Source organism: Mustela erminea, chromosome 3, assembly GCF_009829155.1.
Source record: "Mustela erminea isolate mMusErm1 chromosome 3, mMusErm1.Pri, whole genome shotgun sequence".
NCBI lineage: Eukaryota > Metazoa > Chordata > Mammalia > Carnivora > Mustelidae > Mustela > Mustela erminea.
The window spans coordinates 67,192,204-67,219,494 of NC_045616.1; the positions used below are offsets into that span (position 1 = coordinate 67,192,204).

Here is a 27,291-nt window from a genome sequence, read left to right on the forward strand (position 1 = left end):
TTTTAACAAATAATAAATATTTATTTGCCAAAGAGAGAGAACACAAGCAGGGGGAGAGAATGCAGGAGAAACAGGCTCCCCACTGAGCAAGGAGCCCAGTGTGGGACTTGGGACTAGGATCATGACTGGAGCCAAAGGCACACGCTTAACTGACTGAGCCATCCAGGCACCTCTGAATTCACATTTATACTTAATTTTGTTTACACTAAAACTGAATAAAAATAAATTAGAGATTCTGTATTTACTTTAATTATAAAGCAATGAAATTATCACATCAATTTAATCATTGTAAGTAACGTAGATACCATAATGTGTAAGACTTTGAAAACACTGTAACTCAAAACAATAGAAAACAAAAATGAGTGAATTCTGGGCACTTCTGTGACAGGACACAAATTTTAAAATTTAATAAAATTCTACATTTTCTTTTTCTCCCCTCCTCCCCTTTAAGTTTATTTTACCTTTAAGCAATTAATTCATCGTGGCGCTCGAACTCATAACCCTGAGATCAAGAGTCTCATGCTCTTCCAAATGACCAAGTTAGGCGCCCAATCCTACATTTTCTTAGCAAAAAGTTTCTTAAGTCAGATTTTCCTTTCAAACGGCTCTTCACATTTTAACTGGAGTTTCTTCTGAAGAATCACTTTATTAACAATTGCAAATGTCCTTTTAACACGTATAATGTGTACCATATGCTAGAATCAAATACTTGAAGAAGTTGGAATCTTATGAATACAGCCAGGACAACAATGAAGAGAGTCGTGGACAAAAACATCACAGTCCACACAGAAAACATTTTGGCACACAGCACAAACATAGACCTGCAGAGAAAAAGAAAATAAAATTTAGACAGCAGTTTCCAGAAGTACAGAACAGCTAGAAGACATTCAAACTGCTTTGCTCTTTTAGATCTCTATCAATTTTCCCTACCCATCTGCCTACTTTATTACTTTCAATATACTATTCTCCAATGTAAGGTGATTATTTTTCAAAAAAACCCATTCCTTACAAATGAGAAAATTACTTTGTCTCGACTCCTTAAAGTTTCTTGTATTGTAAAACATTCTTAATTACTTCGTTTTAAGTAACTACTGGGGAAGACACCTAAGCTTGAAATTAGTACTACTTTCAAATGCTTAGATCATTCCTCTGATTTGATTACAAAGAAAATCATAAATATTTAACACAGATTTAGTTATTGCTAGGGAATGACCTCACAACCAAACAAGTTATATTCCTCTTTTATTTAACTATTAAAGAATATGGAAAAAACAAATTTAAGACAAAAAAAATCCATTATTCCATCAATATTACATATATGGATACTTATGCCTTGGGGTGAAATTTCCAAGGCAGCATTATAAACAGGTTAAAAATTATTACATCTCAAGGGATGCCTGGGTGGCTCAATTGGTTGGACGACTGCCTTTGGCTCAGGTCATGATCCCAGAGTCCCGTGATCGAGTCCCACATTGGGCTCCCAGCTCCATGGGGAGTCTGCTTCTCCCTCTGACCATCTCCTCACTCATACTCTCTCTCACTGTCTCTCTCAAATAAATAAATAAAATCTTAAAAAAAAAATTATTACATCTCAAAAGGCACAGAAATAAAGACAAAGTGTTTTCAACGACTTTTATTTATTTATTTATGCTTAAATTTATTTGGTAGAGAGAGAGAGAGATCCCAAGGCAGGCAGATAGAGAGGGGAAGCAGACTCCCCGTTGAGCAGGGCCCAATGAGCAGGGAGCCCGATGCGGGGTAGGGGGATGGGGCGGTGGTGCTTAACCATCTGAGCCATCAGGTGCCCCAAGACAAAGTGTTTTTAAAAACTGTCAAGTGAGGAATGCCTGGATGGCTCAGTAGGTTAAATGGTTAAGCCACTGCCTTTAACTCAGGTCTGTATGGATTCCTTGCTCAGCAAGGAGCCTGCTTCTCCCTCTGCCTGCTCCTCCCCGTGCTGTGCTCCCTCTCTCACTCTGACAAAAAAGTAAAATCTTTTAAAAAAACAAACTGTCAAGTGATTCAAAGGTGGCTCTAGTAAGGATGAAGCTACTGATGTCCAAGAAGGATGTAAAACTTAATAAAATCGTTTTATGAATTGTGAGAGTAGAATAAGCAAGCAATCCTCCCAACTAATATTTCATACAGGGCATAAAGCATAGTTTTAAATATGAACACATAAATTCATAAAAACTTAAAACTAGACAGCTGTCTTATTTGCATCTTTACATAAGTGTATACATTCAAACTGGTCCCCTTCAAAAATTTAAAAGATTTTTTCTCACTGGGACAATGGGGGAACAGCCTTTGACCTGTGGCCGCCTTTAGCAACAACTTCAGAACAAACTGTGAAAGAGCTTGAAAATACCATATGGAGAAAGAACTCCTAATACTTCCAACCAAAATGGAGGGGAGCTTGCCAACTAAAGACTGTTTATTAATTAAAGGTAAGTGGATTTTTAATTTTTTAAATTTTTTTTTTTAAGGGGAGGTTGTTTGTTTTAAGGTTTCATTTATGTGACAGGGAGAGAGAGACAGCAAGAGAGGGAACACAAGCAGAGGGAGAAGCAAGCTTCTCTCTGAGCAGAGAGCTTGATGCAGAGCTCCATCTCAGGACCCTGGGATCATGACCTGAGCTGAAAGCAGATGCTTAATGACTGGGCCACCCAGGTGCCCCAGTTTTTGTTTTGTTTTGTTTTTTAAGGTTTTATTTATTTAAGAGAGAGAGACAGAGACAGAGAGCATGAGAAGGGGGTAGGGAGGAGTAGAGGGAGACAGAAAAGCAGGCTTCCTGCTGAGCAGGGAGTCTTGACATGGAACTATCTCAGGACCCCCGGATCATGACTTGAGCTGAACACAGACAACCGACTGAGCCACCCAGGTGCCAACTAAAGACAGTTTAAAGTACCAAAATGCTGTTACAGAAAAATGAAAATGCAGAATTATAACAAAGACTATTTAAACCATTTTACTCCCATTTTATCAGGAATTTATTTATCAGTTTATTTATCAGGAATAACCTGATAGGAGCCTGGTTTTCGGTAATATACTAGAAACTTCTAATGTTATTTCCTCAATATTTCTTACATAATACTTAATATTTATCTATTTATTTATTTTTAAAAAAAAGATTTTATCTATTTATTTGTCAGTGAGAGAGACAGCACGAGCAGGGGGAGCAGTACCAGGGTGGAGGAACCAGGCTCCAACTTGATCCCAGGACCCAGGATCATGACCTGAGCCAAAGGCAGATGCTTAACCAAATGAGCCACCCAGGCATCCCAATACTTAATATTTAGAAAGTAGATGAACTTACATGTTGGTCTTTCAATTCCCCCTGACATCCATAACAAAATCTGAAAAGAAAGTTTAAGAATCATTTTGTTAGGAATGCATTCCTTAAAATAGCGTAGCAAAATCTCAGTAACAAGAATCCTGTAATTAGTAAGCATATTATCTTTACACATGACATTTATGAGAAAAACAGAATTAAGAATACCAATAACTTAAGAAATTCTACAGTATATTGCAAGATCATCTCAGAAAGCAAAATCCTACTTCAGAAAATCTGTTAAATTTTATTTTCATCAAGGTTAAATATGAGCATGCTTTCCCTCCTGGGATTCTGTGAGGGAATTACACCGTACAGAAAATAATCTGAGTGACTATTCTGCAACTCTCCTGAGAATAGCAGGTAGCCAGTATCATTCCAGATGCACAGAACAGAAGCTAATTCATGTCTGGATAGCTAAGAGCTTAATTTTCAAGAAATGGTTTTAAGAGTTAGAAGTTCTCAAAACTTAATACAAAATATAGCAGCCCTCTCCTTACCAACCCCACTTCATTTCCAGTTCCCAAACACTTTCGAAACTTTCGAAACTTGTAACTGTTTGATAGCTACCCTCACTTACAGTGCTATTTCTTGTTTTTCTGCCATTGGCTATAAGCCTCTAACTAAGGAAGATCAGAATTTAATTCTCTTTCAATCCTCTTGATCCCACAGCATGTACATACACATAAGTAATGTCATTCTCAATTCTATGTACTGCAATAATTTTGAATAGAGTAATATTAAATGCTTAGCTTATTAGGACTATATAAACATATTCAGCGGTGTCTGGGTGGCTCAGTGGGTTAAGCCTCTGCCTTCAGCTCAGGTCCTGATCTCAGGGTCCTGGGATTGAACCCTGCATCATTGCATCATCGGACTCTCTGCTCAGCGGGGAGCCTGCTTCCCCCTCTCTCTGCCTGCTTCTCTGCCTACTTGTAATCTCTTGTCTGCCAAATAAATAAATAAAATCTTTAAAAAACAAAAAAGGCTTATAAATTTAAAAAGGGACAAATGAGGAATTTAAAAAATAAATAAACAAACATACTCATCTAAGCCATATAATACAACTCTTCCAATCTTCAAAATATTTTTTTCCTGGAGTTAATAACTATATTGTTGTCCACAAGGTTAGTTTTCTATATAATTACCACCAACACAGCCTCAACTTTTCCCTGAAAAATCTAAATGTCCTCTCTACATTCACCCACATCAGGAATTCCAGTTTTCGCCCTCTTGGTGACCTCTCTCCTGGAACATTCTAACCTTCTCCAAACTGGACTATTTTGACATGTGACACAAAAGTGTTATTCTGGAATCTCCCCTTATCATCATCCTAGGGCTTTCTTTAGACACATTTGAACTAGAACAATATTCCTATTCTCTTCCGGTCATTCTCTTTCTCAGTTCCTCTGAATCATCACTTCCACAGCTTCCCCGGAAAGTCTCTTTTTGAAGCCTCACAAGTCTGAAAATGTCTTTATTCTACCTACATTTATTTTTTTTTTTAAGTTTTTAAAAGGTTTTATTTATTTATTTGAGACAGAGAGCAAGCATGAACAGTGGGGGTGGGGCACAGGCAGAGGGAGAAGCAGGCTTGCACTGAGCAGAGAACCTGATGTGGGACAGATCCCAGGACCCTGACATCATGACCTGAGCCAAAGGCAGACGCTCAACTGACTGAGCCACCCAGACGGTCCTCTACCCAACATTTAATTGATAGGTTTGCTAGGTATGTCATTTAAGTTGGTAACAACTGTCCACATGTTGAAGGAAATCTTGCTCTCTGGCAGCATCCAGTATTATTGAGAAGCAAAATAATTTTAATTCCAGATTATGTGACCTAATTTGCCCTCATCAGAAATGTTTAGTTTTTTGCTGCTTATTCTAAAATTGCACAATGATAAACTCTAGCATGGGTCTATTTTCTCTGTTAAGACTCCTGAGAGTCCCTTTCAAGTTCTGTCCTCCCATAGCAGAAAATGTCCTTTAACTATTTCTTCCCTACTCTTCATATGATCTTTTCTCTATTTTTCTTATTATTCAATACTAGACCTTCTGGATAAACCCTCTGGTTTTATACCATGAAAATCAGCTAAGGTTGCAAACTGGGAATTTTTTTGTTGTTTTAGAGAGCTGATTTTTCAAAATATACCATACTTACTATTCAGAGATGGGCTTAGGGAAATTAATAGATTTCTGGAGATCCATATCTGTTTAATAATGACTCATTTCAGTCAGAACCAAGGCATTCTACCATCTCATTTTCCATTTTAGAAGTAATCTTGCCCAAGTTAACAGGACTATTTTTTTAATGTAATAACAACGCATTCAAACATTACTCTACCACATATAACAGATATAGATTAATCAACACTCATATACTTTTCTCCATTATGTTCTTCTAGAGGAATTTCTTGAAAGGCATCCAAAGGAAATAAATGATGGTAGGACCGAGCCAAATGTGGAGCAGACACCAAAGTGAGACCTAACAAACAAAGCAGAGAACCATGTTTAATAGCCCAAACCTCGTTAAGACAATGGCTGAAATGTCAAATGATAGGCTAAATATTTTCAAGGTTTTTTTAGGTTTGCTGGTACTCATTTCTTCATTTACAGATCACCTTAAAAAGGAGATTCCAGGATGGAGTCTGTTTTCTGTCATTAATCGTGTGACCTCTCTTGGCTATTTGCTTACTTAAAAATGAAATTTCTACAATGCAATTACTTTTTTTTTTTTTCAATGCAATTACTTTAATTCCTCATTGTCTTTACATATATTTTACAAAGGTTAAGAGCTGCAAAGATGTCTCCTGGATCTACTGCAAAGCCTTTGAAGAACAGACTCCTTTCATAGGGAGAATCAGAAAACTCCTGGAATGTCATGTTTATACTTAGAAATGGAGTACTGGGCCCTCTGTAAAAAGAGGAATCCTTAATATTTACAGTTACTTTAAGAGCTACATAGATAAGAAGTTATTCAAGATTAATTTACTGGATAGAGAACAGCTAGTTTCTTACCACAGATTTTACATTCAACTGGAAGCTCACAGTACTTGGCCCGACACTGTGGGCAGAAGTATCCTCCTAATGTAAGTCCTGGCTCAGTGTTGCTATCCAAGTGCCTGTGGGAGGAAACAGTACTTTTAAAGTGGTACAGAAAGATGGGAATGGTTACAGCAAAACGAAGTACACTACCTTGATTTTAAAATCTTGAAGCTGTTTCATAGTTCATTTAAGCCAAGGTTTTCTTCTTTTCTCTCTGCATTTCTGTTTTGAATAGCGTATATTAATGTCTGTTTTTGCGGGGGGGGTGGTTTTTGTTTTTAAGTAATCTGCACATCCAACGTGGGGCTGGAACTCACAACCCCAAGATCAAGAGCTGCATGCTCTCCTGACTGAGCCCGTCAGGTGTGTTGCATTAATGTCTTTGAATTCACTCATTTTTTTTCTTCTTGAGGGCTCATCTGCTATTAGTTCCATCCAGTACATTTTTCATTTCAGACCCTGTATTCGTCTCTAAAACTTTGATTTTGGTCCTTTATGTAATAGCTGTTTTAATACTTTGTCTACTAATTCCATTAACTGTGTTGTTTCTTTTCTTTTTTTTTTTTTTTAAAGATTTTATTTATTTATTTGACAGAGAGAGATCACAAGCAGGCAGAGAGGCAGGCAGAGAGAGGAGGAAGCAGGCTCCCCGCTGAGCAGAGAGCCCGATGCGGGGCTCGATCCCAGGATCCTGAGATCATGACCCGAGCCGAAGGCAGCGTCTTAACTCACTGAGCCACCCAGGCGCCCCTAACTGTGTTGTTTCTAAGTATGTTTCTGTTCCATGAATCTCTCTTTGTTATGGGTCCTATTTTCCTATTTCTTTGCATGCCTGGTCATTTTTTGTGGGTGGGGTACTAACCACTTCTCAGTTACATTATCATAGGTGTCTTTGTGGGCTAAGTTTTTTCATCTGATAAATGCATATTCTTAAATTTAATGTCCAACTTATCTATTTATTTTGGTAGCATAATTCTTTTTTTAATTTATTTTTAACATATAATGTATTATTTGAGGGGTACAGATTCATCACTCTTACACAATACACAGTACTCACCATAGCACATATCCTCCTCAATGTCCATCACCCAGTCACCCCATCTTTCCCATCCCCCTCCCCTCCAGCAACTCTCAGTTTGATTCCTGAGATTAAGAGTCTCTTAGTTTGTCTCCCTCTCTGGTTTTCTCGTTTCATTTGCTCCTCTCTTCCCCTATGATCCTCTGCCTTGTTTTTAAAATTCCACATATTAGTGAGATCATATGATAATTGTCTTTCTCTGATTGACTTATTTCCATCCATGTTGTTGCAAATGCAAGATTTCATATTTTTTTCATGTCATGCCTGGTCATTTTTAATTGGCTGCCAGACATTATGAATTTTTCTGTTTCAGATGCCGGATTTTTTGGTAATGCAAATAATATGTTGGGGCTTTTTCTAGAATACAGTAAAGTAACTTGGAAATAGTTTGAACTGGGGGCGCCTGGGTGGCTCAGTGGGTTAAGCCGCTGCCTTCGGCTCAGGTCATGATCTAAGGGTCCTGAGATCGAGTCCCGCATCGGGCTCTCTGCTCAGCGGGGAGCCTGCTTCCTCCTCTCTCTCCGTGCCTGCCTCTCTGCCTACTTGTGACCTCTCTCTGTCAAATAAATAAATAAAATCTTTAAAAAAAAATAGTTTGAACTGTTCAAAACTTGCTTTAGAGTTCATCAGGCTGTCCAGAACAGCTGTTAGTCTAGGGTTAATTTGGTTCCATTTCTGTGGACTCTATTCAGAGCCCATTGTTAAGATATCCCTCCACACTGGTAGGACCATGAAGAGTTTCCTGCCCCATGTGGGCTCCTACAACTATGCTGCCTGCTCCTCATCAGGAGTTCTTTCCTGGGCCTCTAGTGGCTCCCACACGAATGTGCTGATCATAACTCTGCTGATAACTCATGGGGAAGTCTCTGCAATCTAGAGAGCTCTCTGTACATCTCTTTACTTTCTAGCACTGTGCCTGGAAAACTACACCCATTTAGCCTCCCCCAACTCTGAACTTGGTGTCTTCACCTGACCAAGACCTCCAGGCTCTGCATGGGTTTTCCTTCCCTGTACTGCAGCCTAGAAATTCTCTCGAGGCAGTAAGCGGCACTCACAGGGCCCACACCTCATTTGCTTCCCTTCCTGCGCTGCTTGTTGTCCACATCTGAAAATCATTGTTTCATATATTTTGTCTGGTTTTCTGGTAGGAGGGAGGACAATACATTCAGTCCCTATTGTACCTTTATAGCTGAAGACACAACTCTTATTTGTGATTTTGAAAAATTGCTTTTAGTTTTATAATTACAAAAATAAAAAGCTCTGAAGTTAAAACACAGTATGTTCAAAAAGGCCTAGGAGCCATCCCTTTGCCTTTCTCCACACACTGCCCAGGTAAACATTTGTTTAGTTTTTACTTTTTATTTCTGTTACTTTTTTTTTTTTTTAACATTTTATTTATTTATTTGACAGACAGAGATCACAAGTAGGCAGAGAGGCAGGCAGAGAGAGAGGGGGAAGTAGGCTCCCCGACGAGCAGACAGCCTGATGCGGGCCTCGATCCCAGGACCCTGAGACCATGACCTGAGCCTAAGGCAGAGGCTTAACCCACTGAGCCACCCAGGCGCCCCATAAACAAGTATGTATATCCAGTGAAATGCCCACCGTCATCTTAGATGAGTAGCAGCATACAATACACTTTTCTCTAACCTGCTGTTTTACTTAGTAACAGATCCTGAAGATTACTCCGCAGGAGTAAACAGAGATAGTCCTCACCCTTGTTACAGCTATGAAGACGGTACCCTTTTACGAAAGCCACTGCACTGCAAGTGCACATAACTCAGTTTATGTTCTTTTATTTATAACTTATAGGAAAGAATTTAAAATGTCAAAACATAATCACTGACAGTTTCAAGGTTTTTACTTACGCCATGCTGAAAGAGGGTTTTGCATCTTGATCAGACAGAGAAGCAATGGTATGCTGAGGAAATCCTTCAGAGAAGAAAATGTATTACTTTCTTTTTTCAAGCAAACAGCAAAATTCTAGGACTAGGAACCTAAAAATGTTCCTACCAGAGAACCCACAGAGTTATACAAAAGTTCTCTCTCCTGCCTTTCAGATTTATTACAGTATGGCCAAGCTGACTGTAATTCCAGGTCATGAGAAAAATTAAAAGTAGAGAATGTGGGGCAAAGTTCTGTCTGCACATATGGTTGCAGATTCTAAAGTTTATAATTATCTAATTTAATGACAACACATACTGCTTTTAAAAAGAAAATGTTTGTAAGTTTTAAATACTTCAGACATAATGGAGGAATCTATTACATAGTTGTCCACTTTCATTTTATTATTATTATTTTTTAAAGATTTTATTTATTTGACAGAGATCACAAGTAGGCAGAGAGGCAGGCAGAGAGAGAGGGGAAAGCAGGCTCCCCGCTGAGCTCCCAGGACCCTGGGATCATGATCTGAGCTGAAGGCAGAGGCTTTAACCCACTGAGCCACCCAGGGGCCCTGCCCACTTTCATTTTACGTAAGAATATACTTCTATGTTTAAAATCCTGGAATGCCTAAACTCATGCAGTCTGTCTTCCATACATATTTTTAAATTGAAAATACATCCAAGAAAAACAAAAACCATAAAAAAAAGATTTCATTACAGAAAAATGTTAAGTCTATCTACATATCAAAACAAGTAAGTAAGGGTACATGGGTGGCTCAGTCAGTTAAACATCTAACTCTAGATCTGGGCTCAGGTCGTGATCTCAGAGTTATGAGATTGAGCCCACACCTGGTTCCACGTTCAGCACACTCTGCTCAAGATTCTCTTTTCTTCTCTCTGTCCCTCCCTGTGGCTTGCACATGCACACACTCTCTCTCAAATAAGTCTTTTTTTTTTTTAGTAAAGATTTTATTTATTTATTTGACAGAGAGAGACACAGGGAGAGAGGGAACACAAGCAGAGGGAGTGGGAGAGGGAGAAGCAGGCTTCCTGCTGAGCAGGGAGCCCGATGTGGGACTCCATCCCAGGACCCAGGGATCATGACCTGAGCCAAAGGCAGATGCTTAATGACTGAGCCACCCAGGCATGCCTCAAATAAATGTTTAATAATAAACAAATATCTATTTTATTTTATTAATTTTTAAAGATCTTACTTATTTGAGGGAGAGACAGAAAGAGCAAGAGCAGGAAGGGCAGACAGAGGACAAACAGACCCCCCATTGAGCACAGAGCCCAATGAGGGGCTCAATCCCAGGACTTCGAGATCATGACCTGAGCCCATGTCAGACACTTAACTGACTAAGCCACCCACGCACCCCTAAATATCCATTTTAAAATAACATAAACACTTACCCATGCGAATAAGTGAACATTCAGAACTTGAGCTAGCAGGTGGAGGACTAACATGATGTGTCAGCAATTCTTTGTAATGGCTTTCATCTAAAATAACATGGTATGTGCCTAATCAGATGAAAAGTAAAAGGAAAAAAATTAGCATTCCAGGCATAGGTACCAATCATAGTTTCTTTTCTTTTTTTTTTTTTTTTAAGATTTTATTCTAAGTAATCTCTATACCCAAGGTGGGGCTCAAACTCAAAACCCGAGATCAACAGCCACATGCCCTTTTGACTGAGCCAGCCAGATGCCCCTCAATTGTAATTCCTATGCAATTCTGTAAAAGTTTTACCACTTGAAAATGTATATTTTCAAAGTAAGTATTTAGGTTAAATTATCATTTTTCAAAAACCTCACTTAAATGACATCTCTAAACTAACTTCTCCAGGAATAATTATAATCACAATATAATTAAAGCCAAGTTGTAAGATCTTTACAAAGTGTTATGTATTAGTGAAATTTCTAGTGTTTCTTTTTTTTTTTTTTTAAGATTTTATTTATTTATTTGACAGACAGAGATCACAAGTAGGCAGAGAGGCAGGAAGAGAGAGGAAGAGAAGCAGGCTTCCCGCTGAGCAGAGAGCCCAATTTGGGGCTTGATCCCCGGACCCTGGGATCATGACCTGAGCCGAAGGCAGAAGCTTTAACCCACTGAGCCACCCAGGCTCCCCTCTAGTGTTTCAAGACTTATAATGCTTCCTCTAAACACTGACATAATTACTGTAAAGTCCCTGCATTTTGAGATGATATCTTATAGAAGCAATGACACATTTAAGATGACAATCCATATTATGGATTTCAGGCCATGAAGTGACTTAAATTCAGTACCTTAAAAGTAGATGAAAACATCCTAATTAATAATTTGTTACTTCTTACATAGTAATTATGAATAAATACTGAGGAATCTAGATATATACCACCAGTTTCACGAGCAAGTACAGTGCAAACCCGAACCTCTGCAGACAATCCAATAACAGACACTCTTATTTTAGCTGCCTTTAGGGTCTTCATAAAATCCGTGTAAATGAAGGGTTTTGGGGGAAGAAAAAAAATGCAAAAATTAACATACTTGAAAAACAGAATTTTCTGAAAACTAGTAATAAATTCACTACAGAATTCTCTTTAGAGTTATGACTCTGGTTTTGATTATGAAAAAATGTAGTGGTTCTACCTTGATTAGATCATAGATATTAGATGGATCACAAGTTGTGAGGCTGCTAAAGATGATTAGGACTTCTCTACTTGTATGTCCAGGCATGTGTCTACAGAAAGATAAAATATATTCCCATTAGGTATAACTAATTAATAAAGACTTTACCCAGACAAAATAGTCCATGTGGTTTATGTGTTTAGACTACAGAGTATCTCATTTGTTTTAACATTGCAAAGGAATGAACTGGGTATATTCTAAACATGTTAATGTAAATTTTTCTAAAATTAGCTACACAAAAAACTGATTTATTTACTGTTTCCATAAATATTTACTGAATACTCTTTTAGGTTCTAGGAATAGAGTAATAAGCAAGAATGAACAAGGTTTCTGACATCATGAAGCCTACAAACCAGTAGATTCATTCTGTGCAAACTCTAAAGTGTACACTGGAAAAGTATGACAATACCATATGGATCAACTTTAAGGTGTGGCTTGACAAAAGTAGCATGCTTCTTTTTTAAAGGGTATAATTTAACCTCATGGTGATTCAGAGTGATAATATTCATAAACATTAATTTCTGTGTATCATTTAATTATATGATAATTTAAAGGACTTGAAGACACAATGAACTGTTTTCCCCTATCTAAAAGGTATCTATGCTTTTTGGAGCAATTTTATCAGCTATTTACACTTTCCTGCTTCTGTCTGCATTGCTGGGCCCTCGGATTTCATTTGTGGATGCTGCTCTTGAGCGTACCTCTAATGCGGGTGTTAGCTCCTTCTCACCTACTTCAAAACTAGAAAAATGCCTATTATACAAAGGTATAAAAGTCACGACAGACTTCCAGGGATAAAATATATGTGCTAGCACTAACAGAATATTTCCATTAGGGTCTTAACAACCTCCCAGATATCTGAAGTTGCTGGAAAAGCATGCTACTAATTTGCAGATGTACTACAAAGTAAGAAAAGTCAATAAACGTACAACAAACTCAAAACTATTATGCACATTACATTTCATATACATTTCATAATTTCATAATTTTTAACAAAATATTTTTCCATCAACATTTCCTTTTATACTAATATTGCTACAGTTTTAACTGTATTTTTCTAAAACCTCTAAGATCTATCTTACCAACTCAAACGTAAAATAAAAACTACAAGCGGACACCACACTAAACATCATAAATGAGATTACATATTTCTCTTAATGGTTTCATTACTGCTCATCTTAGGAAGATACATATCAATACATTATCATCTCAATTCATTCAAAACAACTGGACACCAATTATAAATAAAAAATTTGAAATACCAACTTTAGAGTTTGCATAGCCATGCTTAAGGAGTTATAGAGAGATGGTTCTCCATGGCAGGTCATATCTACAGCTTTCTTCAAAGATGTTATATGTTTCCTTGGGTTTCCTAAAATAGAAATAGAATAATCTACTCATAACATTTTATCTATACATTACAGAAATTTGTTTCTCCCCAAACTTATGTTGTTAAAGAACAGAATCCCTTTGATTTACATTTTTAACAAGTTGCACTTTTACCAGAGGCATTTGTTGTATCAACTTTTACTTCATACAGAAAAGACAAAATAAAAAAGTTTCCATGAACTGGCACACATTTTTTTTTTAAAGATTTTGGGTTTTTTAAAAATTTATTTGACAGAGAGAGACACAGCAAAAGAGGGAGCACAAGCAGGGGGAGTGGGAGAGGGAGAAACAGGCTTCTCGCCGAGCAGGGAGCCGGATGCAGTGCTCAATCCCAGGACCCTGGGACCATAACCCGAGCCAAAGGCAGACACTTAACGAATGAACCACCCAGGTGCCCCCACATTTTTTTTTTAATGTGAGGCTTGAACTCATGACCCTGAGACCAAGAGTTGCATGCTCTACTGACTGAGCCAGCCAGGTACCCTATTAGCACATATTTTAAATATTATTAACTTAAAGTGCAAAACTTTTTAATTTTAAGACTCAAACATTTTCACATCTCTGAAGTCATGCTGCATCTTCCAATCATTGGCAGCCAAGGAGCACCTGTGACGCAGACATCACTGCTCCCACGTGAACCTACGAATGGCTACCGCGGCCTTTTTCCAAATGCATCATGTACTTTTTTGTGCTATTCATGCTTAGTCTCACTGCCACTTCAAGTGTTTCTACAAAAGGTTATTAATGCAAAAGGTTCTATTTTTATGTAGAAAGGCAAGGAACAGAGCAGTGAGGTATAAATTTATTACTAGTGAAAAAAATTCATTGATAAAAGAAAAATTCCCTATTTTTCTTCAGGGGATTAAAAAAAGAGCTTTAGAAGACCTAAGAAAGGAAGATTTCTGCAAATAAAAACAGCTGTATTTTCTTCTGTTACCAAAATAACATCTGAAAAGATTGTCTATTGCTATTTTCTCACACCAAACAATACATTTTTTGGTGTGAACAATTTATATATATCATCTAGCACTGTAACAAATTTTAACTGCTAGAATGCTTCCTTCTTGATGGCTCATAAAATAAAAGTATCTTACAAATGATGGAATCTCAGAATCAATGACATATGGTATTCTTCAAACATTTTCTTCTATTTCAACACTGTCTTCATATTAATTAATGAAAATCAAAATATCATGAAATTGATTTGATCAGGTAATTCATCAAATTACCTCCACACTATTGAACACTTCTTCCCAATTTGTCACTACTGTTACAAAGAGCGTATTTGTAGAATGAGGTTTTTTTCTTCTTTCATAATGTTTCTTAAGTATAAATTCCAAGGAACAACCATTTTTCTATCTTTTCCCAAAAATGTTAAATAAATTAATCAGTCTACCAACACTATAGGTACCAGTTTTTCCATGGTTCCGTAAGTAATATACTGCTTTTTAAACTTCATTTTGTTCATTTAAAGTATATAAAGTAATAAAATACTGAGTGGTTTTGATTTTCGATCACTTGTTTGACTAAAATTTCTTTTTTTTTTTTAATTATTTTTTTAACTCCTTTTTTTAAAAGATTTTATTTATTTATTTATTTATTTATTTAAATTTTTGTTGTTGTTGTTTAAGATTTTATTTATTTATTTGACAGAGAGAGATCACAAGCAGGCAGACAGGCAGGCAGAGAGAGAGGAGGCAGCAGGCTTCCTGCTGAGCAGAGAGCCCAATGCTGGGCTCGATCCCAGGACCCTGAGATCATGACCTGAGCCGAAGGCAGCGGCTTAACTCACTGAGCCACCCAGGCGCCCCAAAGATTTTATTTATTTATTTAACAGACAGAGACCACAAGTAGGCAGAGAGGCAGGCAGAGTGAGGGAGGCAGAAGCAGGTTCCCTGCCAAGCAGAGAGCCCAATGCAGGGCTCGATCCCAGAACCCTGGGATCATGACCTGAGCCAAAGGCTGAGGCTTTAACCCACTGAGCCATCCAGGTGCCCCTTAACTGTTTTTTTTTTTTTTTTTAATTAACATATAATGTATTATTAGCCCCAGGGGTACAGGTCTGTGAATCGCCAGGTTTACACACTGCACAGCACTTCCCATAGCACAAACCCTCCCCAATGTCCATAACCCAACCACCCTCTCCCTAGTCCCTTCCCCACAACAACCTAAAATTTCTTTTTTTTTTAAGAGAGTTTATTTATTTATTTGACAGAGAGAGATCACAAGTAGGCAGAGAGGCAGGCAGAGAGAGAGGAGGAAGCAGGCTCCCCAGCAAGCAGAGAGCCCGATGTGGGGCTCAATCCCAGGATCCCGGGATCATGACCTGAGCCAAAGGCAGAGGCTTTAACCCATTGAGCCACCCAGGCCCCCCTAAAATTTCTTTTTTAATAGCTATTTAATTTCTCTTTGTATTCTGGTATGAATTATCTGTCATCTTTGTCCATTCATCTACGTATAACTTCTTCACGTTCTTATTTATCTGAGTAAGTTTTAAAATATCTGCCATTATTTAATACATATTTCAAGTATTTAGTCTCAGAATCAAAAAATTTTAGAAACAAGAAGTACCTCACTAAGTCCAAATATGTCATTTCATAAGTAAGAAATGAATCTAACAAGTTAAAAGATTTGCCTAAGACAACTACCTACCCTACAGCAGCACCATCACTTAAACCTACATCTCCTGGCTCTCTACCCACTTCTCTTTCTACTATGCCATACGAAAGAGTGTGTTCATATCCTACTGTATTGTGAGCATAGGAAAAAGGTGAATTAGTTTACTGTCAGTGTGGTTTACAGCAGTGATTCTGATCAGAGAGACAACGGGTGCTGTCCAAAGGCCTATCAAAACACCTAGAGGACTTTCATCCCTATACATATGACTTCCCTGCACCCACAGAAAACTACTCTGAACGTGAGAAGGGTGCAAGACGGTTGGTCCTATGTCCTTTCCTTGGGGAAACCAACCTGTCCTCTCAGTATAACCAACCAGCTGCTCCCCCTGCTTCAAATCATCCTGCTCCAGGTACAGGCACGTAATTCAGGCCTACCAACACAATACTGCACTCTGGGTCATTCTGCTCACGGGTGGGCAGGTCAGAAGCAGGGTCATTTGGAGACCTCTCTGGGACTTGTGCTGAAGCTACTGACTATGAGGGATATGCAGACTTGGGGCTAGTAACAGACATCTTTTCACCTTGCAGAAATCCTTCAGAAAATGAGGTCAAACAGAACTAGGAACCCTGGAAACTACTATGTGTGAAATCAGCCCTCCTTTAGATGTGAGTCAATAATTTCCCTTGTGTGCTAAAGCCAGTTTGAGATATTTTTTAGTTACTCATAACTGAATTTCTTGATCACTCCAGGCTAACATACATGTCACTCCTCACTGCCATAGTGAAAAACTATTAATTAATGACAAAAATACATTATTTCACATTCATCTGTATTGGTAAGGATGAAAGGATGAGAAACACATTAAAAGGATAGCATAGTTTGGAGACATTAAAACAGAATCAGTGATGTGAATTTGTTACAGCACATATACCAAAGAAAATAAAACCTGCACTACCTTTTTTTTTTTTTTTAATTAACATGTAATGTACTATTTGCTTCAGGGATACAGGTCTGTGAATCATCAGGCTTACACATTTCACAGCACTCCCCATAGCACATACCCTCCCTAATGTTCACAAACCAGCGACTCTATCCCTCCCCCCACCCCCACCACTGCACTATCTTATAAGAGAATAAAATTCAGTTAGGCATGTCTTGTAAGAAGAAAAATTGAATTATTAACAATAACTGCAACTCAATTTTTAAACCCTTTGTTCCTTAGAGGTTTAACTTTTAAAAAATTAATTTTAAGAGTAAGTGGATTTTTGGAGTTGTTACAATAATTTTATCTTAATACTTTCAGGATAAGAATCTGTAAGTCTTATATAAACATTTACATTCATTGCAGTAGTATTCATTACCGTACAGAACTCAATTTAAAACAGTTCATCTTAGATACCAAGAGTTTAATGGAGGATTTAATGGACAGGTCATTAAGAGTTTCACATGGATAGAATAAAAGAAGTCTCCATTTTACTTATTAGCCAACCTTCTGCACAGGGTTACAAGGTTGAGTAAATAAAGCCAAGTCCTTGAGTTCTATAAAGGTAATTTTATGCATACCTGAGAGTTCAGTCAGTTTTTCAGCTCTTTTACTCTTTGTTACAATTATTCCAATCTCAAAATAAAAACAAAAATGATTATTAACAAATTATTTCTTCTTCATAAGAATGTACATAATGAAAATAAATTAGTAATTACAAAAGGCGTAAGTAACATATGAGAAACTTTTTCTCATGCTTTTGACAGAAATTTAGCTGTGAGTTCACTGTACATTATTTAACTTTTAGAACTGTCTTGTCACTGGTAAGTGTACCAGAAACTGTTACAAAATCTGGGTCACACAGTAATTCACAGAACGTATGTCCAAAGTTTTAAAAATAAATTAGAATTGGCAGTAATAGCAGGAATCTAATTCTGAATTCCATCACTTATCTACATACCTGACTAATAGGATTTTGATCAAAATATTCTTCTACGAAGTATTCCAATAACTGTTTAAAGAAACACAAATATTAGATAAGGGCAAAATAATAACCACACAGAACATGTTCTGTGAAACCCACTTATCAAGCATTAATTCTCATGATTTTTAGGCTCATAGATTTTAAATATGTTTAGTAAAAATATTAAATAAACAAAAATAAATTTAAGAACATTCAAATAAATAAAAATCACAATATTAAATAAAAGTGAATTTAAAATGTAAGTGATGAAATGGGTTTAACAGATGGAACCAGGGCACTGGGTGGCTTAGTTGGTTAAGGGTCTGACTCTTGATTTCAGCTCAGGTGGTGATCTCAGGGTCATGAGATTAAGCCCCAAGTCAGGTTCCAGGCTCAGTGGGAAGTCTGCTGGAGATTCTGTTTGTCCCTACACCACTCCCTGGCATGTGCGCGCTAATAAATAAATCTTCAAAAAATAAAAAGAAAAGATAAATAAAAGATGGAATCATCTGGACTTATGAGATAGAAATAATCTAAACATGGAAAGCTCCAATGAAGCCAGAAACGAGAGAATGAGCAGAAACGAGGATGGGTTTTGATAAATTAGGAATAATCTGAATGTGTTTCTGAACTGGGGGGAAAGATCTGAGTAAGTCCAAAGACAATGAAAAGGGGTAACTGATTGACAAAGCAAGACCATGACTGGGGAGAGAGGACAGAAATTAAGAGCATAAATAATTAGCCGTTTGTTCATTTTCCAAAATAATGTGATGAAACTTCTAATTAGTTATAGTTTGTATTAACTCAAAAAAGTGCATTCTTTAAGAAAATTTCTTCATGGGAATGTGTAATATTTACCCAAGGGTAGAGGGTAGACAGAAAGAACTATGACCAAGTCCTAGGGCATTCTGGCATTCTATAGTGGGAGAGAGGAGCCTAAGAAGAAACAGAGACTATATGTGACCAAAGTCAAGAGAAGGATGTGTGGGGCGCCTAGCTAGTTCGGTCCTTACAGGGTGCGAATCTTGGTCACAGGGTCCTGAGTCTGAGGCCCACATCAGGGGTAGAGATTACTTAAAACAAAACAAACCAACCAACCCACCACACAAACAAAAAACAAAAGAAGAATGCCTTTGAGGAAGGAAGAAGTGGTCAACTATTTCAGTTGCTATTAAACTTAAAAAGGAGTTGAATTTCACCTCCTAGAGGTTATGGTGGACCTTGAAAAAGTAGTTGTGAAAATAACACTCCAACTGGAGCATGTTAAAGGGAGAATGCTGCAGACATTCAACTGTGGAGAGTTGATCAATACTGCAGTAAATACACACATTCACCAACAGAGAAGATAAAAGACAAATATAATCTAATAAATTCTACAAACTCGTGTCCACGAAGTACCCGGAAAGGAGCAGAGGATTCTGGAGCAGAATGCAGTCCAGCTGTAGGACTCAGTTTCTACCTCATCCTACTCCTCTGAAGCCCCATTCACCACTGAAAAAAATCCTGAGAACTTCTACTAATACTCTTGCTTTTGGAAAGAAGTGAAGAGAATGAGTATTCTTATCTTTTTCCTCCTCTGTTATGAATGAATAGGGAAAGAAATAAAGAACTGACCTTCCTTTTTAGAAGAGAAGAACCCAAGCTTCCACTTAATTGAGGTAAAGAGTTCAAAGGCTGGAATCGCCTCATGGAAATGCATTATTTCCTCCCTCTCCTGCCCAGTTAGTTAAACAAGATACAGGATGGTTAATATAATCTCAGAAGATGAAACGAAGCCCTGTAAATCCAACAGAGTCCGCACACCACCCAAGCTGAGCCTCACCCCTTTGGTGCACACCATTTCACCCCGGGGGCTACTTTTAGGCCACAGAAAAGTAGAAAAGTTCAGTACCCTGAACTACCCAGTCTAAAATCAAGCTTTAGAAGGGAAAACATGATCCACACAAAAACCTATTCACAGAGGTTCCCAGCAGCATTATTCATAATGGCCCCCAAAAGTGGAAACAACCCAAAGTTGTACACAATGGAATACTGTTTGGCAAAACTACAGAAAATTTTTGTGTTTGTTTTTCTACCACCCCCCCCTTTTTAAAAAGTTTTATTTATTTAAGTAATGTCTATACCCAACGTGGGGCTCAAATTCACAATCCTGAGATCAAGAGTCTCATACTCCTCTGAGCCAGTCAGGCACCCCTGGGTTTTCTCTTCGTAATGATAAAAATGCTCTAAAATTGACTGTGGTAATAATGTTGCACAACTATTGTAATATTAAAAAACCTGTAACAGTATATTTTAAGTAAATTAACTTTATGGTATATGAATTATGTTTTAATAAAGACCTTAGAGTAAAAAAAAATTTTTTTCTTCCAATTCAGTGTCCTTTTTCACATTTAGTATAAATTAAAATGGTTTTACAATACCTTTAAAGTACAAGTCAGTCTATTTGGCTTTAAGTCTTGGTCTTCCATTGTTCTTGATCCATCTACTACCACATAAAGATGACGCATCTACCAAATATAAACCACAAATATAACAATTTTCAAATAAATTTTTGGCCCAGAAGTAAAAATGGCATTTAGTATTTACATATTCTACACATACTTTTTTTTTTTTTTTTAAGATTTTTTTCTTTATTTGACAGACAAGAGATCACAAGCAGGCAGAGAGGCAGGCAGAGAGAGAGGGAGGGAAACAGGCTCCTTGCTGGGCAGAGAGCCTGACACGGGGCTCGATACCAGTACCCTGGGATCATGACCTGAGCTGAAGACAGAGGCTCTGAGCCACCCAGGCGCCCCTCTACACATACTTTTTCTTATATTCGTCTAAAACATTTATTGTCTTACTACTGTTAATTCTGTCATGACAGAATGTTTCTCTAACCCAACTAGCTCTGTATTGGTAAAGAAAAAAAAGGTCAACATACCATTCCAAGTCGAACTTGTCCATGGTGCTCAAATACTCTGTTAAAATTATGTAAACATTTTAATGGAATGTCCTCTGTTACACCCCCCAAAATACAACTTTTCAACTGCCTGCATTTTTTAGTGAAGCAAATTATTAACTTATGTGGTCCACATAATTACAGGCATTTTTGGACAGTTCCTGAAGACCCATTTCCCTTCTGAGGTGCTATGTTGCTGGTTCTTTCCCCTTACTCAAGAGTTTAAAGGTCAGTTTCCCTAGAATACAGCTGAAATGAAGTACTGAGGAGTGGGTATAGGTGGACAGAAAGGCTTAAAGGAATCTACTTAATCTTTTGTAACACACAAAATTTTACATACCTTTTTCTCTTTGCTTTGAAGAGAATGTCTTCTATCGTAGCTTTAAGTGATCCCGATTCATCTTCTTTAAGAATCTCCCTAAAAGCAATATTTACTTGTTTGAAAAGCTAACAATTTATTAACTCAAAATAAATGAAAACATATATTCACACAGAGATCTGCACATGAATGTTCATACCTGCATTACTCATAAAAGCCAAAAAGTGTAATCAGTCTAAAAGTCCATCAACTGGTGAATGCAAGAATGAAAACATGGTATACAATATAATGCTATCCGGTAATAAAAAGGAATGAATTACTGATCCTTGCTACAACATGGATCAACCTTGAAAATACTGTTATATGAAAGCAGTGAGACAATACTGATCACATATTCTATGATTACATTTACATGAAATATCCAAAAAGGCAAATGCATGGAGACAAAAAGTAGATTAGTAGTTGCCTCTGGCTAGAGACAGGAATGAAATTAATCGCAAATAGGCATGAAGGATCTTAATGGGGCGGTGAAAATTTTCTAAAACTGATTTACGGTGGTGATTGCACAACTCAATAAATCGAAAAAACCGATGAATTTTAAGTTGGGAACAGGTGAATTTTAACATGCGTTAAACACACTTCAATAAATTTTAAAAACCAATCACTGAACGAGAAGAGAGACAAAGCTGTAAAGAACAGCAAGAAACAAGGTGTAAAAGAGAAGGGAGAAATAATGCCCTACTCACCATGTCCTTTCATAGCCTCCTTCCCATCGCTTAGTTCTTTCAGGTTCTTCATCCATTTTTTCCTTTAATGTATTATTCAATATCCTGTAAAAACCACTGAGTGTGAATTTTCTAAGAATATTTGGCACCAAATTCATACATTTAAATGTGAAAAGTAAAGAGAGCGAAGCAAACATACAAAGTAAAAAACAAAGAATGCAAGGTCATCCAGTTCTTTGCTATTTATTTAATAATCATTGCTGAATGAAAATACTGAACAAAATCCTCATGGAACTCTTTTTCCCATCCGTAAGAAAAAATACAAATGTTCACACACGAGTTTGGCACCGAGAGAGAGAGATAAGCATCTTTCTAAAAATTTTAAAAACAAAAATCCATTATCATCATGGGATAAGACCACAGAATTATGGGAAGTGAGAGAAGGTACAGATGAAACAAGATTAGCTACAAATGATGGTTATTATTATAGCTGAGTGATGGATGATGGTGCTTCACTCTACTACCTGTCTACCTTTGTATATGTGTGAATTTTCTTATTAAAAAAAAAAAAAAAAAAAACAAACTCTGGGGCTCCTGGGTGGCTCAGTGGGTTAAGGCTCTGCTTTTGGCTCAGGTCATGATCTCAGGGTCCTGGGATCAAGTCCTGCATTGGGTTCTCTGCTCTGCGGGGAGCCTGCTTCCCCCTCTCTCTGTTTGCCTCTACGCTTGCTTATGATCTGTGTTAAATAAACAAACAAAATCTTTTAAAAAAAATCTCTAAGTAAGCTCTATGGTAAAGTGGCACTCAAACTCATAAGGTGGATACCAAGAGTCACATGCTCTACTGACTAAGCCAGCTAGGTGCCCCATCTAATCATGAGTTTTAAAATGAAATGTATTATTTATAAATGGTAAAAGCTTATGGCTCATAATTCAAAAAAGGACAAAATATTAAATGTTTATTATGCTCTCAACTATTAAAAAAAAGGAAATGTTTAGTAACTCAATAAATAGGACACAGTTTCATCTAGATGAAGGTTAACTGGTTTTTTGCTTTATTACTTTCTGTATTTTCATGTGAACATGAATTTTTTTAATAATCGGGGATGAAAATGGTGGTGGGGGAAATCTACTAACCACAGCCAAGTAATAAACATTCTAGTCACATCTACACTTCCATCTTCCCAAATGGTATATCCCTCCCCATCCTATGCTCCCACTTCCTTTGGCTTCCTTCTTCCATATATGATCAAAGGAATCCTAAGGGCTAAGAAGACATTAAGGCAAACAAATCCCCTCACTGACAGGAGCAAAAATTAATTTCTGTAATAAGGACCATAAGCAAGACCTTACACTTCCACTTATATCATGGTTTTCTACAGAAAAATGTATTTTAAAATCTAGAGAACTGACTTATCATGGACTTCTGAAATGAACATCTACTGACAAATTGGAGACTGCTTTAATGGTATCACTGCTTTCTGTGGCACCTGCTATCATCAGGTATTATTTGCTAAAGTTCTGTATGCCTCTCACTGAATTGACAAACCATTCCCGGGCATAGGAAGAGATCTATTGGTTTCAGGAAATCTGGTGATCTACTTCAGCATACTTCGGTAGAGTGCCTGAAGCAATGACAAATGACTCAGAATTCTAACATTTGTATTATTTCAATGCCCTGGGCTAGTGCTTGTAAATTTAATGATGACTGCAGGCAGAGGATATGGTGATTAAATGAAGTTTTTGATCCTACATGAAAGTTTCTGTACTCACTGTGAATTACAAAAATCAAAGCTTACATAGTATTCATGTTTTTAAACTCAAATTCTTACAAGTCACTACGGCCATCCATCATACCAATATTTAAACCGCTATTTTATTCTTAGTTTACTACTTTTAATTTTTCTGGAAGTTCAGAAACGCAGTGAGAACTAAAGAACAGAAGCTGCAAAGAGGAATACTTCTGGCTCACTACATCCAAGGACTTCCTAAGTAGAGCTGTCTGCACTGGGAAATTACAGGGATAGGACAGAGGTTTTATGATCCCGTAACTACTGACGTTCCAGGGGAAACTGGAAGTTTATCATGGATGTTATTAACGGAGAAGAAGGCTATGCATCCTAGAGAAAGCTGTACTTGGCGACGTCTTAGGTCTGTTATCTCCAGAAGATCCGAGGCTCCAACTCCAGAAAAGCCACTTTGCCTAGCACAAGCCTGTCAGTGTGATTCCTGTCACACGAACTCAGAATGCTGCTGCAAACAAACGAGATCTGCACCAAACATCGCAATTTATGAAGCTTTTATTCACACATTACCCTGCCACACTACGAGGCATGGGTGATCACTGTCCTTTTTCATACATGGAACTCGAGGTTTAAAACGCTGGTAACTCTCTCGAGGTCACACGGCTGGAGGCAAGTTAAACTCGAACTCAAGACCACAATTCCCAAAACTCGCATTCTGCTTTAGGGAGGGAGAGCCCTGCCCTGGACTGCAGCCCTAGATGCTTCTGTGCAGGTACAGGACGGAAGCTGCCGTCCTCCCCCTCCACACGCTCCCTCCCACCCTCCATCCACAACCTGCTGGTCGAAGCCCTTCAGCCTCCGCCCCCCAACCCTCCCGCCGGGCCGCGAAGGCCCCTCCTTGCTGCCGCGCTCCCCAGACCGTCTGTTCCCACCTTGGCTCCGCGAGGACCTCTACCCGCGCACTCACGGGTCTCGTAGGACGCCGCTCTACCCGGAAGCTCCGCCCAGTCTGCGCGGAGGCCTCTGCCGAAGTCCTTCCCCCGAGCGCGGCGGCGACGCACAAACGTTCCGGTTGATGAGAGCATCGGTCGCGACTGCAAAGGGCTCGGGAAGGGGCGTTCCAGGAGCTGACTTAGGGTGCGAGGAGGAGCCTCTTGCCCCACTCTCAGCCGTTATTCACAGAAAGGCAGGAAAAGTGATGTCTCCTCGGCCGGGTAGCCGTCGGACCGGGATTTTAGGAGCTTGAATTTGGTGTATTCTGAATGCAGCAGCAGCAACTAAGCCAGAACCTTGCCGTGCAACAGTTTTCTGGGGCTGCTCTGCTGCCCTGTTCCTGCAAGAAGTATTATTGAGCACCTGCTCTGGGCCTGATACAGTTCTAAGCACTGAGTAAATAGCAATTAAAGATTAATCCCTGCCCCCCGTGGAATTCTTCTATGAATACATTTATCGAGAAAAACATACTGTATCAAATGGTGATAGTGCAAATAGAGAAAAATTAAGCATGGAATGGGAAAATGGTACCAGCTTAGCAGAGTGCAAGTCAGAGGAGTCCTCACTGAGAAGACAGTCGAGCCCTGACCGAATGAGGAAGGGAGTTAACCATAGTTACAGCTAGGGCAATCAAGATCTCCTGAGGCGAAGGGAACTGCAAGAGCTACCGCCTGGAGGTGGAAACACATTCATGTGTTTCTGGGACTGAATGAGAAAGATGGGTTGAGTGATGGCAGCTGAAGGCGGCTGGCGGCTCTCGACATTTTGAAACACTTGGGACAGATGATAGTAGTTTGGAGGAGGGCGGTATGGCAGTGCAGCTAGGGAGAAGGGTTGGATTCTAATCTTGTCCATAGACCAACTGTGGATTAAAAAAGAGCCAGTGACCCAAAAGTTTTCAGTTGAGCAACTGCCCGGTTAGAGTTGCTATTTCTTAAAGGATGGGTGTGTGTGTGTGTGTGTGTGTGTGTGTGTGTTGATCAGTTCAGTTTTGGACAAGTTTGAGATGCCTGTGATGCCTGCTAATACATACAGTTCGTAGTGTGCATGAACACTGTAGGGCCTTAAAAAGGGAGAAAGATGTCAGCCTTCTGTGACTGCGGTGATCTCAAGCAGAAACCAAAAACAAGAAGTGGAAAACCAGAGAAGCAGAGGCCGAAGGATTTTTCATGTGTTTATGTGGAACTAAATTTTAGAACTGAATTTTTACAACTGATTTTGTGTCCTGACACATAATTATACATTAGATAACTGCTTGCAAGCACATCTACCCCTTCCCGCTTTGCTGTATATAACCCCCTGTGAAGGTGAAAGTTTCAGAGCGGTTCTGAGCAATGCGAAAGTTTCCTGGGCTACAGTCCTCAGTAAGACAAATAATGCGTTTATTAACCTACTGAGAGGCGGGCTTTTTTTTTGTTTTTTAAGAGGACACTAGCCTTTCCCACAAAGAGATGGCTAGGCAAGGCCCATGCAGAGGCGTCAGTAAAAGCTTACGCCCAGGAGAGGAACAGTGGGAAGGAACTGCAGGAACTGGAGCTTACTTCCCCATCAGCATACACTTCCCCGACTCTGCTGCCTATATCGCTTTGTTGGTACCAACATCTCCTCTTAGCTTCTGTCCGCTCAAAAATATAAACACCAGCCATGCAGCAGGATACTGAAAAGACCTGGATTTAAAACCAGGCTCTGCCACACTGGGTGGGTAGCCAACAAGCAAGTCACAAACTACATTTGATGTTTGGAGTGGCGATAACTTCAGCTACCCTACAGGGCTTACGCATCACATAATGGCAGCTCCCTTACCAACTACTTTTATTTCCCCCCCCAGAAGACAAAGGCCTTGTTATTTTCAGTGTTGTCTTTAAAAAGGAAAGGAGGAGAATTTGGCATTGCTGAAATCTTTCCCAGGGCCAGTCACCTTTCATTTTTGCCTCCCCCACATCTTTAACTCTTCACAGGACTCAGACTTTTTCCTTGCCCTTCCTACTTTCCTCTGTCCTCCCTTCCTTTCACAAACTCCACTTCTTCCTTTTTCTGTTCCTCCATTCTGGTTGGCCATCGTGTTATAAGACAGGATGCATTCCTATGGAACAACTGGCCACAGTTGTGTCGTATATGTTCACAATCCATCAGTCTGGGAAAGCCTTGGTTTTTTTTTTTTAATTAAAAAATTCTAGGGCGCCTGGGTGGCTCAGTGGGTTAAGCCGCTGCCTTCGGCTCAGGTCATGATCTCAGGGTCCTAGGATCGAGTCCTGCATCGGGCTCTCTGCTCAGCAGGGAGCCTGTTTCCCTCTCTCTGCCTGCCTCTCCATCTACTTGTGATTTCTGTCAAATAAATAAATAAATAAAATCTTTTTTAAAAAATTCTAATTTTTTTTTTTTTAAATGTAGGGTTTATACCCAATGTGGGGCTTGAACTCATGACTCTATCAAGAGTCCCATGTTCTACCAACTGAGCTAGCCAGCAACCCTAGGGATGGCTTTTCTTTTAAAATGGAAAAAAAAAAAAATGAGTCCCCAGCAAAGTGCATTTGTGGAGAGGAGGCTGGATCATTCAAATTCACAACTGTGAAGTTTACTCTCCTCTGTATATATTTTAGTCAAGGATCTTAACT

The 27,291-nt window shown here is 38.6% G+C and overlaps 1 protein-coding gene across 1 annotated transcript; it reads right to left on the bottom strand.

The window, feature by feature from the left end:
* Positions 1-228: 228 nt before the first annotated feature.
* On the bottom strand, positions 229-25,354 carry GTF2H2C (GTF2H2 family member C). Its single transcript, XM_032336044.1, has 16 exons — positions 24,616-25,354; positions 21,960-22,043; positions 21,235-21,312; positions 20,877-20,913; positions 20,374-20,460; positions 17,951-18,001; positions 17,571-17,625; positions 13,266-13,371; positions 11,961-12,051; positions 11,707-11,794; positions 10,748-10,855; positions 9,320-9,383; positions 6,350-6,453; positions 5,714-5,816; positions 3,317-3,356; positions 229-821 (listed from the first exon to the last, which is right to left on the bottom strand). Exons 2-16 carry the CDS (start codon positions 22,013-22,015, stop codon positions 702-704), a joined length of 1,188 nt encoding a protein of 395 aa, XP_032191935.1. The 5' UTR covers positions 22,016-22,043; positions 24,616-25,354; the 3' UTR covers positions 229-701.
* Positions 25,355-27,291: the final 1,937 nt, after the last annotated feature.